Source organism: Symphalangus syndactylus, chromosome 20 (assembly GCF_028878055.3).
Source record: "Symphalangus syndactylus isolate Jambi chromosome 20, NHGRI_mSymSyn1-v2.1_pri, whole genome shotgun sequence".
In the NCBI taxonomy this organism is placed as follows: Eukaryota; Metazoa; Chordata; class Mammalia; order Primates; family Hylobatidae; genus Symphalangus; species Symphalangus syndactylus.
The window spans coordinates 62,787,138-62,800,176 of record NC_072442.2 but is presented as its reverse complement, the minus strand read 5'-3'; the positions used below and the strand labels follow the sequence as shown (position 1 = coordinate 62,800,176).

Genomic DNA, 13,039 nt, shown 5'->3' with positions numbered 1-13,039 from the left:
ACCAATATCCGCTGTTCTATAGCCACTGCTGCTGATACCCAGGCAAACAGGGTCTGGAGTGGACCTCTAGCAAACTCCAACAGACCTGCAGCTGAGGGTCCTGTCTGTTATAAGGAAAACTAACAAACAGAAAGGACATCCACACCAAAAACCCATCTGTACGTCACCATCATCAAAGACCAGAAGTAGATAAAACCACAAAGATGGGGAAAAAACAGAGCAGAAAAACGGGAAACTCTAAAAAGCGGAGCGCCTCTCCTCCTCCAAAGGAACGCAGCTCCTCACCAGCAACAGAACAAAGCTGGATGGAGAATGACTTTGACGAGTTGAGAGAAGAAGGCTTCAGATGATCAAACTACTCTGAGCTAAAGGAGGAAATTCAAACCAATGGCAAAGAAGTTAAAAACTTTGAAAAAAAATTAGATGAATGTTTAACTAGAATAACCAATGCAGAGAAATCCTTAAAGGAGCTGATGTGATCAACTGGAAGAAAGGGTATTAGTGAAGGAAGACGAAATGAATGAAATGAAGCGAGAAGGGAAGTTTAGAGAAAAAAGAATAAAAAGAAACGAAGAAAGCCTCCAAGAAATATGGGACTATGTGAAAAGACTAAATCTACATCTGATTGGTGTACCTGAAAGTGACGGAGAGAATGGAACCAAGTTGGAAAACACTCTGCAGGATATTATCCAGGAGAACTTCCCCAATCTAGCAAGGCAGGCCAACATTCAGATTCAGGAAATACAGAGAACGCCACAAAGATACTCCTCAAGAAGAGCAACTCCAAGACACATAATTGTCAGATTCACCAAAGTTGAAATGAAGGAAAAAATGTTAAGGGCAGCCAGAGAGAAAGGTTGGGTTACCCACAAAGGGAAGCCCATCAGACTAACAGCAGATCTCTCGGCAGAAACTCTACAAGCCAGAAGAGAGAGGCGGACAATATTCAACATTCTTAAAGAAAAGAATTTTCAACCCAGAATTTCATATCCAGCCAAACTAAGCTTCATAAGTGAAGGAGAAATAAAATACTTTGCAGACAAGCAAATGCTGAGAGATTTTGTCACCACCAGGCCTGCCCTACAAGAGCTCCTGAAGGAAGCACTAAACATGGAAAGGAACAACCGGTACCAGCCACTGTAAAAACATGCCAAAATGTAAAGACCATCAAGGCTAGGAAGAAACTGCATCAACTAACGAGCAAAATAACCAGCTAACATCATAATGACAGGACCAAATTCACACATAACAATATTAACTTTAAATGTAAATGGGCCAAATGCTCCAATTAAAAGACACAGACTGGCAAATTGGATAAAGAGTCAAGACTCATCAGTGTGCTGTATTCAGGAAACCAATCTCACGTGCAGAGACACACATAGGCTAAAATAAAGGGATGGAGGAAGATCTACCAAGCAAATGGAAAACAAAAAAAAGCAGGGGTTGCAATCCTAGTCTCTGATAAAACAGACTTTGAACCAACAAAGATCAAAAGAGACAAAGAAGGCCATTACATAATGGTAAAGGGATCAATTCAACAAGAAGAGCTAACTATCCTAAATATATATGCACCCAATACAGAACACCCAGATTCATAAAGCAAGTCCTTAGTGACCTACAAAGAGACTTAGACTCCCACAAAATAATAATGGGACACTTTAACACCCCACTGTCAACATTAGACAGATCGACGAGACAGAAAGTTAACAAGAATACCCAGGAATTGAACTCAGCTCTGCACCAAGCGGACCTACAGAACTCTCCACCCCAAATCAACAGAATATACATTCTTCTCAGCACCACACCACACGTATTCCAAAATTGACCACATAGTTGGAAGTAAAGCACTCCTCAGCAAATGTAAAAGAACAGAAATTATAACAAACTGTCTCTCAGACCACAGTGCAATCAAACTAGAACTCAGAATTAAGAAACTCACTCAAAACCGCTCAACCACATGGAAACTGAACAACCTGCTCCTGAGTAACTACTGGGTACATAACGAAATGAAGGCAGAAATAAAGATGTTCTTTGAAACCAACAGAACAAAGACACAACATACCAGAATCTCTGGGACACATTCAAAGCAGTGTGTAGAGGGAAATTTATAGCACTAAATGCCCACAAGAGAAAGCAGGAAAGATCTAAAATTGACACTCTAACATCACAATTAAAAGAACTAGAGAAGCAAGAGCAAACACATTCAAAAGCTAGCAGAAGGCAAGAAATAACTAAAATCAGAGCAGAACTGAAGGAAATAGAGACACAAAAAACCTTTCAAAAAATTAATGAATCCAGGAGCTGGTTTTTTGAAAAGATCAACAAAATTGATAGACCGCTAGCAAGACGAATAAAGAAGAAAAGAGAGAAGAATCAAATAGATGCAATAAGAAATGATAAAGGGGATATCACCACCGATCCCACAGAAATACAAACTACCATCAGAGAATACTATAAACACCTCTATGCAAATAAACTAGAAAATCTAGAAGAAATGGATAAATTCCTGGACACATACACCCTCCCAAGACTAAACCAGAAAGAAGTTGAATCCCTGAATAGACCAATAACAGGCTCTGAAATTGAGGCAATAATTAATAGCCTACCAATCCAGATGGATTCACGGCCGAATTCTACCAGAGGTACAAGGAGGAGCTGGTACCATTCCTTCTGAAACTATTCCAATCAACAGAAAAAGAGGGAATCCTCCCTAACTCATTTTATGAGGCAAGCATCATCCTGATACCAAAGCCTGGCAGAGACACAACAAAAAAAAGGAATTTTAGACCAATATCCCTGGTGAACATCTATGCAAAAATCCTCAATAAAATACTGGCAAAGCGAATCCAGCAGCACATCAAAAAGCTTATCCACCATGATCAAGTGGGCTTCATCCCTGGGATGCTAAGGCTGGTTCAACATACACAAATCAATAAATGTAATCCAGCATATAAACAGAACCAAAGACAAAAACCACATGATTATCTCAATAGATGCAGAAAAGGCCTTTGACAAAATTCAACAGCACTTCATGCTAAAAACTCTCAATAAATTAGGTATTGATGGGATGTATCTCAAAATAATAAGAGCTATTTATGACAAACCCACAGCCAATATCATACTGAATGGGCAAAAACTGAAAGCATTTCCTTTGAAAACTGGCACAAGACAGGGATGCCCTCTCTCACCTCTCCTATTCAACATAGTGTTGGAAGTTCTGGCCAGGGCAATCAGGCAGGAGAAAGAAATAAAGAGTATTCAATTAGGAAAAGAGGAAGTCAAATTGTCGCTGTTTGCAGATGACATGATTGTGTATTTAGAAAACCCCATCGTCTCAGCCCAAAATCTCCGTAAGCTGATAAGCAACTTCAGCAAAGTCTCAGGATACAAAATCAATGTACAAAACTCACAAGCATTCTTGTACACCAATCACAGACAAACAGAGCCAAATCATGAGTGAACTCCCATTCACAATTGCTTCAAAGAGAATAAACTACCTAGGAATCCAACTTACAAAGGATGTGAAGGACCTCTTCAAGGAGAACTACAAACCACTGCTCAATGAAATAAAAGAGGACACAAACAAATGGAAGAACATTCCATGCTCATGGATAGGAAGAATCAATATCGTGAAAATGGCCATACTGCCCAAGGTAATTTATAGATTTAACGCCATCCCCATCAAGCTACCAATGACTTTCTTCACAGAATTGGAAAAAACCACTTTAAAGTTCATATGGAACCAAAAAAGAGCCCGCATTGCCAAGACAATCCTAAGCCAAAAGAACAAAGCTGGAGACATCACGCTACCTGACTTCAAACTATACTACAAGGCTACAGTAACCAAAACAGCATGGTACTGGTACCAAAACAGAGATATAGACCAATGGAACAGAACAGAGCCCTCAGAAATAATACCACACATCTACAACCATCTGATCTTTGACAAACCTGACAAAAATAAGCAATGCGGAAAGGATTCCCTATTTAATAAATGGTGCTGGGAAAACTGGCTAGCCACATGTAGAAAGCTGAAACTGGATCCCTTCCTTACACCTTATACAAAAATCAATTCAAGATGGATTAAAGACTTAAATGTTAGACCTAAAACCATAAAAACCCTAGAAGAAAACCTAGGCAATACCATTCAGGACATAGGCATGGGCAAGGACTTCATGTCTAAAGCATTCAAAGCAATGGCAACAAAAGCCAAAATTGACAAATGGGATCTAATTAAACAAAAGAGCTTCTGCACAGCAAAAGAAACTACCATCAGAGTGAAAAGGCAATCTACAGAATGGGACAAAATTTTTGCAATCTACTCAAAGGTCTAATATCCAGAATCTACAAAGAACTCAAACAAATTTACATGAAAAAAACAAACAACTCCATCAAAAAGTGGGTGAAGGATATGAACAGACACTTCTCAAAAGAAGACATTTATGCAGCCAACAGACACATGAAGAAATGCTCATCATCACTGGCCATTAGAGAAATGCAAATCAAAACCACAATGGAATACCATCTCATACAAGTTAGAATGGCGATCATGAAAAAGTCAGGAAACAACAGGTGCTGGAGAGGATGTGGAGAAATAGGAACACTTTTACACTGTTGGTGGGACTGTAAACTGGTTCAACCATTGTGGAAGACAGTGTGGAAATTCCTCAAGGATCTAGAACTAGAAATACCATTTGACACAGCCATCCCATTACTGGGTATACCCAAAGGATTATAAATCATACTGCTATAAAGACACATGCACACGTATGTTTATTGTGGCACTATTCACAATAGCACAGACTTGGAACCAACCCAAATGTCCATCAATGATAGACTGGATTAAGAAAAAGTGGCACATATACACCATGGAATACTATGCAGCCATAAAAAAGGATGAGTTCATGTCCTTTGTAGGGACATGGATGAAGCTGGAAACCATCATTCTCAGCAAACTATCGCAGGGGCAAAAAACCAAACACGGCATGTTGTCACTCATAGGTGGGAATTGAACAACGAGAACACTTGGACACAGGAAGGGGAACATCACACACCGGGGCCTGTCATGGGGTCGGGGGAGGGGGGAGGGGGGAGGGATAGCATTAGGAGATATACCTAATGTAAATGACGAGTTAATGGGTGCAGCACACCAGCATGGCACATGTATACATATGTAACAAACCTGCACATTGTGCACATGTACCCTAGAACTTAAAGTATATATATATATAAAAAAAAGAAGAGCACCCTCCCTGATGTGGGTGGCTCTCATCCCATCAGTTGAAGGCCAGAATAGAATAAAAAAAGAGACCTCTGGGAAAAAAAAAGTAAGAAAGAAAAATGCAAATCAAACCCACAATGAGTTACTATTCTACACCAGTCAGAATGGCTATAATTTAAAAGTCAAAAAATAACAGATGTTGGTGAGATTGCAGAGAAACAGGAACACTTATACACTGCTGGTAAGAATGTAAATTAGTTCAGCCACTGTGGAGAGCAATTTGGCGATTTCCCAAAGAACTCTGAACTATCATTCAATCTAGCAATCCCATTACTGGGTATATACCCAAAGGAATGTAAATCATTCCACCATAAAGATGCATGCACATGTATGTTCACTGCAGCACTAGTCACAATAGCACCAGTATGGAATCAACCATAGACTAAAGAAAATGTGGTACATTTACACATGGAATACTACATAGCCATAAAAAAGAATGAGGTCATGCCTTTGCAGCAACTTGGATGGAGCTGGAGAGCATTATAAGTGAACTAACACAGGAACGGACAACGAAATATCATATGTTCTCATTCATAAGTTAGAGGTAAACATTGCGTACACATGGACACATAAAAGGAACAATAGACACTGGGACCTTTTGAGGGTGAAGAGTGGGAGGAGGGTAAGGATTAAAAAACTACTGGGCTGGGCGCGGTGGCTCACACCTGTAATCCTAGCACTTTGGGTGGCTGAGGTGGGTGGACCACCTTGGATCAGGAGTTCAAGACCAGCCTGGCTAACATGGTGAAACCCTATCTCTACTAAAAATACAAAAAATTAGCAGGGCTTCGTGGCGGGCACCTGTAGTCCCAGCGACTCGGGAGGCTGAGGCCGGAGAATGGTGTGAACCCAGGAGGCAGAGCTTGCAGTGAGTGGAGATCACACCACTGCACTCCAGCCTGGGTGACCGAGCAAGACTCTGTCTCAAAAAAACCAAAAACCAAAAAACAAACAAACAAAAAACAAAAACAAACAAACAAAAAACCCAACCTAACAGGTACCGTGCTTATTACCCGGGCGACAAAATAATCTGTACACCAAACATTTGTGACACATAATTTACCTATATAACAAACCTGCACATGTGTTTCTGAAACTAAAATAAAAGTTTGTTGTTGTTGTTTTTTTAAGTTCCCTATTTGAAGAATTCCCTTAGAATTTAGAATTAGGGAAAAATGTTATTTCCCTTGCATTGGTCTTTTCTATTGAGTAACAGGTATTGTGTAACCCATTATATTTCCCCTTTTGCCAGTGTTGCTAGAATGCCCACAATTGATGGAAACTTTATTTATAGCAATGAGTTAGTCTTTGTGGTTTTCATACTTGTTTTTTTCACTTTTAAAGTTATTGCATTTTTATGCCTCCATAGATGGCTCTGATATGTCTTTATATTCTTCCTATCTTCCTTCTTTTGTTTTTCAGTTTTAATTGTCTTTATTGTTTGGATTTTTTAATTCACAAAATAATTCTGAGAAAAAGTTATCTTTGTGATTCTGAGATATAGAAAGAAACAACTTAAAGTATTAGAATTAGAATCTTCCTTTCTTGACTTTGTTGCAGATTCTGTTTTCCTGAGTTTAACTCGAATGTTGATCTTTCCTTATATACCCTATCAAGATTTTAAAAATATGAGTTTATTTATTTTTTATTTTAGACTCAGGCAGTATATGTGCAGGTTTGTTACATGGCTTTTTTTTTTTTTTGAATGGCAAGTGGTGTGAATAATTAAGTAAACTGATATACTTTGAGCCTAGGCCACATAGGACCACGAAATCTACAAGTTTACTCCTTGCTGGGAGCAGAAGAAATACTTTTAACTTAAAATCTCTCAGATTTCAAAGGAGGCATCCTCTGTCATTGAGAGGCAGTGTAGTTCAGTGGTTAAGGAGCCTATGACATCAGAAGCCTCTGTACCTGTGGCTTTAGTATGACCGTCCTCATTGCCCAGATGAGGGCACTCCCTGTGTAAAAGTTAAAGGTGTGGATTGCTGTGTGAGAGACAGTGAAGGCTGAATTCCAACTTTGCTAGTACTAACTGTGAGACTATCTTGTTGATCCTTGTTTTTCTCATCTCCAGGGTATGATAATAGCAATATTTATCTCATGGAGTGGTTGTAGAATTTAAGTCCAATGTACACGTAAAGCCCTGGACATGGTCTAACCCAGAGAGTGTCCAGTGAGCACTGATGGGAATGGGACTAGCGGTAGGCCACTTGGAGGGTGAGGAGCTCAGTGGAAATTGAACCCAGCTCTTCTGACCCCAGGCCAGTGCCCTGTCCAGTAAACCAGGTGATGTGTAACCCCATCCAGGCTCCCCCATCCTTGCTCTGTTGTCCCCCAGACGTGCTGGGTAACACATGTGTATTTTAATGCCCAGGTGCCTCCTGGAAACAGTGCCTTGGACCAGCGGAGAGGCTCCAAGGGTGGAATTTCCTGAGGGAAATTTCAGATGTTTTCCAGAACCTCTGCTCAGCCTGCCAACCTGGTCCCCAGGGGACTCTTTGTCCATGCATTTGTCTCTCCCACCTCACCACCCTGCCAGGAGCTCAGTAGGGTCTCACCTGTGTAGTAATTTCCTGACGTTTCATCTAGAGGCCATTGGGTCCCAGGAGCCTCTTGCTCTCTGGGTGCTAGGCTGGGCTGAGGTGGGGATCCCCAGCTCCCCAGCACTGCTGTGGATGTGGGGGCGCTGGGTGACTCCTGGCTTGGAGACTCATGGTCTGGGGAGCTTGGAAGAGCTTGGTAGAGGAGTGAGGAAGAGATTTCTGTGTGGAATGAAAAGAAAAATAACCATTTACTGAACATTTATTTTCTTTTAGGTGCCTATATTTTAAACTCTCACAACAGTACTCAGAGATGGGTCTTAATATTATTTTAAAAACCATGTCGAAGTAGAGGGACAATTTTATTCTCTCAGTAGTGAAGACAGAAGTCATGTGAGGGAGCTGGCTTGGGCCGAGGACTAAGCCTAGCCTCTTCTTGGGGTCTGTCTGGAAAACACAGTGCTCCTTGGAACTTCTGGACCACCCTGACCCTAAGGATCTTCAGAGCCCATCAATATTATGAGCTGAGTTCTCTTTGGGCAAGGACCATGGCACCAGTTGGGCACCCAGTTGGGTAAGACTCATTGCCTGACCCACATGGGTCTCAGCTTCCCCATCTGCCAAATGGGGAGGGGTGCAATCTCGGCACTGGAAGGTCCCTGAAAGATCATTTCCAGGCCTACCTCTCACAGCCCATCCTGGCAACCCTATCCTTCCTCTGCTGTCCCCCATGTCAGCTCCCCATGAACATACATGATCATCTGCGGGGGGCCCACCAGCTGATTCACAGCTCCACCCAGGGCTGTCGGCCTGACTCAGCAAGCCTCACCTCTCCAGCGGCGTCCAGATGTGTCAGGCAGCTGTCTCAAAACCCTTCTCTCTGAGCCCTGGGTGCATCCCACCGGCAATTCACGGATCCAGGGCATCAGCACTGCGGTGGAGGTGGGTTGGCTGGGAGACCCCAGGTGGGGTTCACTTGGGCTGTAGGGGAATGAGGGAGAGTGGCCTACAGGAAAGAGACAAAGAGGTTGGAGACGCATCAGAGGGGCAGGGGCAGGTGCCAGGGAACTGAGCTGGTCTCCTCTCAACCAAGAGAGGTCAGGATACACCAGTGAACCCGCTGCAGCCCTCTACAACCTCCTCTAGAGGCTTGTCTGAAGAATGATGTTCTTACAGATACTGCTAGGCAAAAAGTCCTGATCTAGGATCAGGAAATTTGCGTATCTGTCTTGGTCCTGACTATCTCCTTGTGTAAATCACTACTCCTACTGAGCCTCAGCTGTGCTTTATTGGGCCAACGGCATCTGCCACCCAGGATGGCTAATAGTAATAATAACAGCAGCAGCAGCAACAGCAGCAATGGGAGATCTTATTTATTGAGCGCTTGCTGTATATCAGACTCTGTGCTAAATGTTTAACCTGGATGATCTCTTTTAACCCTCACACTGCCCAGGGAGGTGGGCTCTCACTCTCCCATTTTGCAGACAGATAAACAGGCAGAGAACAGTGAAGTGATTGGCCCAGGGTGATAGCGCCACGACTGGTGATAGTGCCTGATTCCCAAGTCTGTGCTCATAACTACAATGTCAGGCGAGTACTGGGAATGCACTTGAATAGAAGAGGGTGTGGGGCTCTGAGGTGCAGCAAGGGCCCCCCAGCAAGCCTCCCGGCTCCAGCGTAGTCTGGGGCCTGGATCCCCCTTTGAGAAGGCAGTTCTGTGTCACTGCCCAGAGGAAGGCCTGGCAGGGAGGGCTCAGTGGTGGAGTCCCAAGAGGGCAGGGCAGGCGTGGGGGCCAGGGGATGCCCCGCGGGCAGAGGGGTCCTTTGTCCACTCACCTGCCCCTTCCTGGGCTTGGGCGCACAGTGACCTCAGCCCCATCTGCTCCCAGGTATGGAGGGCTAGGTCCCAGGCCCGCTGCTCCCCATACTGAGCCACCAGGTACGAGGCCACGTCCATGCCACTCGTCTTCTCTGGCTGAGTGGGTGTCTCACCCGAAGAGCTCCTGGAGTGCGCTTTATTGGCGAGCAGAAGCTGGAACTCCTTCAGCTCCTCCTTCTTCAGGAACTCCAAGTAACAGGCCAGGCGGCCCCAGGCTCCGCCAGCCATCTCTGTCCCGGAGTTAAGGGGGGTCTCTGGGGGATGTTCACGGGTGGTGAGGGTATCAGGCAGGCAGAGAACAGTGCTGTCCTTTGCCTTGGCTCTTACCGTCTCTTATTCAGCATTCAGAACCCAGTTTTATAAATCCCAGGGCACCTGCAGATAGAGGCCGATAGACGGAGAGTGGCAGGAAAAGCCAGGGGAGGGAGGAGCCCAGAGGGGCCTGCGAGACACTGGAAGAAGTCAGCTGAGAGGGAGGTGCTGGGAAAGGGCCCAGGGCCAGGCAGGGAGGGTGAGGGTGAGGGGAGATGTGGTGACGAGGGATGGGGTGCGGGCAACGCTCACTGATCTGTGTTCCTCAGATTCTTCCCTCTCCTGGGTCCTGGACTCCTGAGATCAACCCTTGAGCTGCAAGGCTGAGAAGAGGTGGGGTGGGAGGTGCCTCAGAGCAGGGAATGCGCTTTCAGAACCCAGAGCGGAGCCCAGGGCTGCTGGCTCCCAGGTCTCTTCAGACCTCTCCAGGCCCTGGGGCACCAGCCAGCAAGAATAGCCCCCAGTCAACAAGAGCAGGAAGGAAAGAAACGTCACCCAGAGCAAACCCACAAGGGGCGTGGCCAGGGGGTAGGATCAAACCAGGCCTGGGTAGGCCAGACTCAGAGTCACAGATTCAGACGGGCCACATGGCATCTGTAGGCGGACGAGGGGCACAGGCCCAGACTAGCTGACACTGCAGCAGGTACAGGCCCATACTAAACACGGTGCGTGCATCTCCACATGGGCACTCTGCCAGCCCACCACCTACAGCCTGTCTGCAGAGCCAGGATGCAGACTCTCCAAGCAGTTGTGTCTGCAGCCCAGGCCCAGCCTCTCTGGATGGGTGGGGCCCCCTGTGTCTGCCCAGGCAGCTCCTTATTGGGAAACATTAGAACTGGGCCAGGGAGCATTTTTCCCAGTCTTTCATGGTTTTGGGAGCTTCTTGAGTTGCACTGCATGTCCTGCCATGCTACCAGGGGCACTGAAGCATGTGTCCCAGGCCCAGGGGGCTGTTTGCCTTCTGGGCAGCCCAGCACTTAGCTGGTGAACATTTCCACCTGAAAGCAGAACAGCCCTTTCCTCATTCTTGCAAGCAGGCCTCGGGGAGCTAGGTGCAGACTTCCTCTTTTGTGGAATCTGCAAGATGCCACTAACTCCAGGTTGAGGAATGACATTACCCAACTCATTTGCTGATGTAACACACCACCAGGAATTTCTGGAGATGCTTTGGTTTCACCTGGACTGGCAGAGCCCGGGCTTCAACCCACGGCTTGCTTGGACAAGGACTCCTTATGTGCCTGATTTATTTCTTTGAGCCTCAGTTTGCCTATCTATTAAATGGGACATCATAGGTTTACCAAGAGGCTTCAATTCAGCAAAAGGTCTTAAGAGTCTCTCTCTCTCGCCCAGGCTGGAGTGCAGTGGCAAGATCTTGGCTCACTGCAACCTCCCTCCACCTCCCGGGTTCCAGTGATTCTCCTGCCTCAGCCTCCTGGGCAGCTGGGATTACAGGCGCTCGCCACCACGCCTGGCCAATTTTTTTGTATTTTTGGTAGAGATGGAGTTTCACCATGTTAGCCAGGCTGGTCTCGAACTCCTGATCCGAGGTGGTCCGCCCACTTCCGCCTCCCAAGGTGTTGGGATGACAGGTGTGAGCCTCCGTGCCTGGCCTAAATATATTTTATAAATGTTAGTTTTTAAAAATGGCTAATAAGCACATTGTAGGACATTCTAGTACCAGACTGACCAGAAGTGGAAAAGCGCTGTGCTAAAAGTGGGATGACTGGGAGGCTCTGAGCACTCCGTGAGGGACCCTGAGACTCCATATGGTGGGAGGAATGGCCTGGAGGAGGGCTGTGTGGTTTTTTTTCCTCCTCACACCAGCCAGTTCAGGCACCAACTCTCTAGACACCAACTGGTGTCCTACAGTGCAATTCTGACACTAACTGCCTGGAGTCGGCATCAAACCCCACAGGTTTAGGGGCTCAGTGAAGAGCTGGCCTCATATCAGATGCCAGTTGCAAATGGGTGCCCAGACCACTGGCATCTCTGTCTGACTTGGTGACAAATTCAAGCGTTCCCACAGTCCCCGGTAGGTTCAATAATTTGCTGATATGACTCACAGGACTGAGAAAAGCACTTTACTTATTATTATTGGTTCATGATGAAGGATACGGCTCAGGAATAGCCCAATGGAAGAGATGCCGAAGTCAAGTGTGGGTGGGGGAGGGGCACAGCGCTTCCTTGCCCTCCCAGGGACCCTACTCTCCCTTCCCCTCCCTGCTTCACTAACCTGGAAGCTCTCCAAACCCCAAACAAACAAAACTGTGGGGTTTTCTTGGAGGTTTCACTTCATAGGCACAATTGATTAAATCATTGGCCACTGGAGATCCACTCAACCTGTTAAATACATCAGAAACCTGACCCTTCCCACCACGCCCACTGGGGCCGCTGGTCCAGCCTTCAGTCATCCCTTACTGGGATCACTGTGCTAGCCTCCCACGTGTTCCCACCCACGCTGATGCTGCCCCTTTACAGTCTACTCTCAGTCTAGCAGCCAGAATTATCCACTTAAAGCATAAATTAGGTCAGGACACTTCTCAGCTCAAAACTTTCCCATATTCCCCATCTCACTCTGAGTAAAAACCAAAGTCCAACCAAAGGCGCAGTGACTCATGCCTGTAATCCCAGCACTTTGGGAGGCTGAGGCGGGAGGATCGCTTGAGGCCAGGAGTTCAAGACCAGTCTGGGAAACATGGCAAGACCCTGTCCCTATGAAATAATATTAAAAAACTTCCCAAATCCGGCCAGGTACAGTGGCTCATGCCTATAATCTCAGCACTTTTGGAGGCTGAGGTGGGCAGATCACCTGAGGTCAGGAGTTCAAGACCAGTCTGGCTAACATGGTGAAATCCCATCTCTAATAATTATAATACAAAAAAAAAAAAAATTATCCGGTGTGGTGGCGCATGCCGTAATCCTTCAGAAGGCTGAAGCAGGAGAATTGCTTGAACCTGGGAGGCAGAGATTGCAGTGAGCGGAGATCGCACCATTGCACTCCAGCCTGGGCGACAAGAGCGAAAC

At 45.7% G+C, this 13,039-nt stretch overlaps 1 protein-coding gene across 4 annotated transcripts in view; it reads right to left on the bottom strand.

The window, feature by feature from the left end:
- NLRP1 (NLR family pyrin domain containing 1) overlaps positions 1 to 13,039 on the bottom strand; it is a 98,069-nt gene that overhangs the window by 51,208 nt on the left and 33,822 nt on the right. For 3 of the 4 annotated variants that reach the window (XM_055256976.2, XM_055256975.2, XM_055256977.2), the window contains exons 1-3: positions 9,661 to 10,473; positions 8,654 to 8,830; positions 7,843 to 8,046 (exon numbers count right to left, since the gene is read on the bottom strand). In XM_055256976.2, the coding sequence (XP_055112951.2) occupies positions 7,843 to 8,046; positions 8,654 to 8,830; positions 9,661 to 9,931 (652 nt within the window). In that variant the 5' untranslated portion in view covers positions 9,932 to 10,473. Of the gene's footprint in view, positions 1 to 7,842; positions 8,047 to 8,653; positions 8,831 to 9,660; positions 10,474 to 13,039 lie in introns of those variants that run through there. The other variant, XM_055256974.2, reaches the window with a different exon arrangement.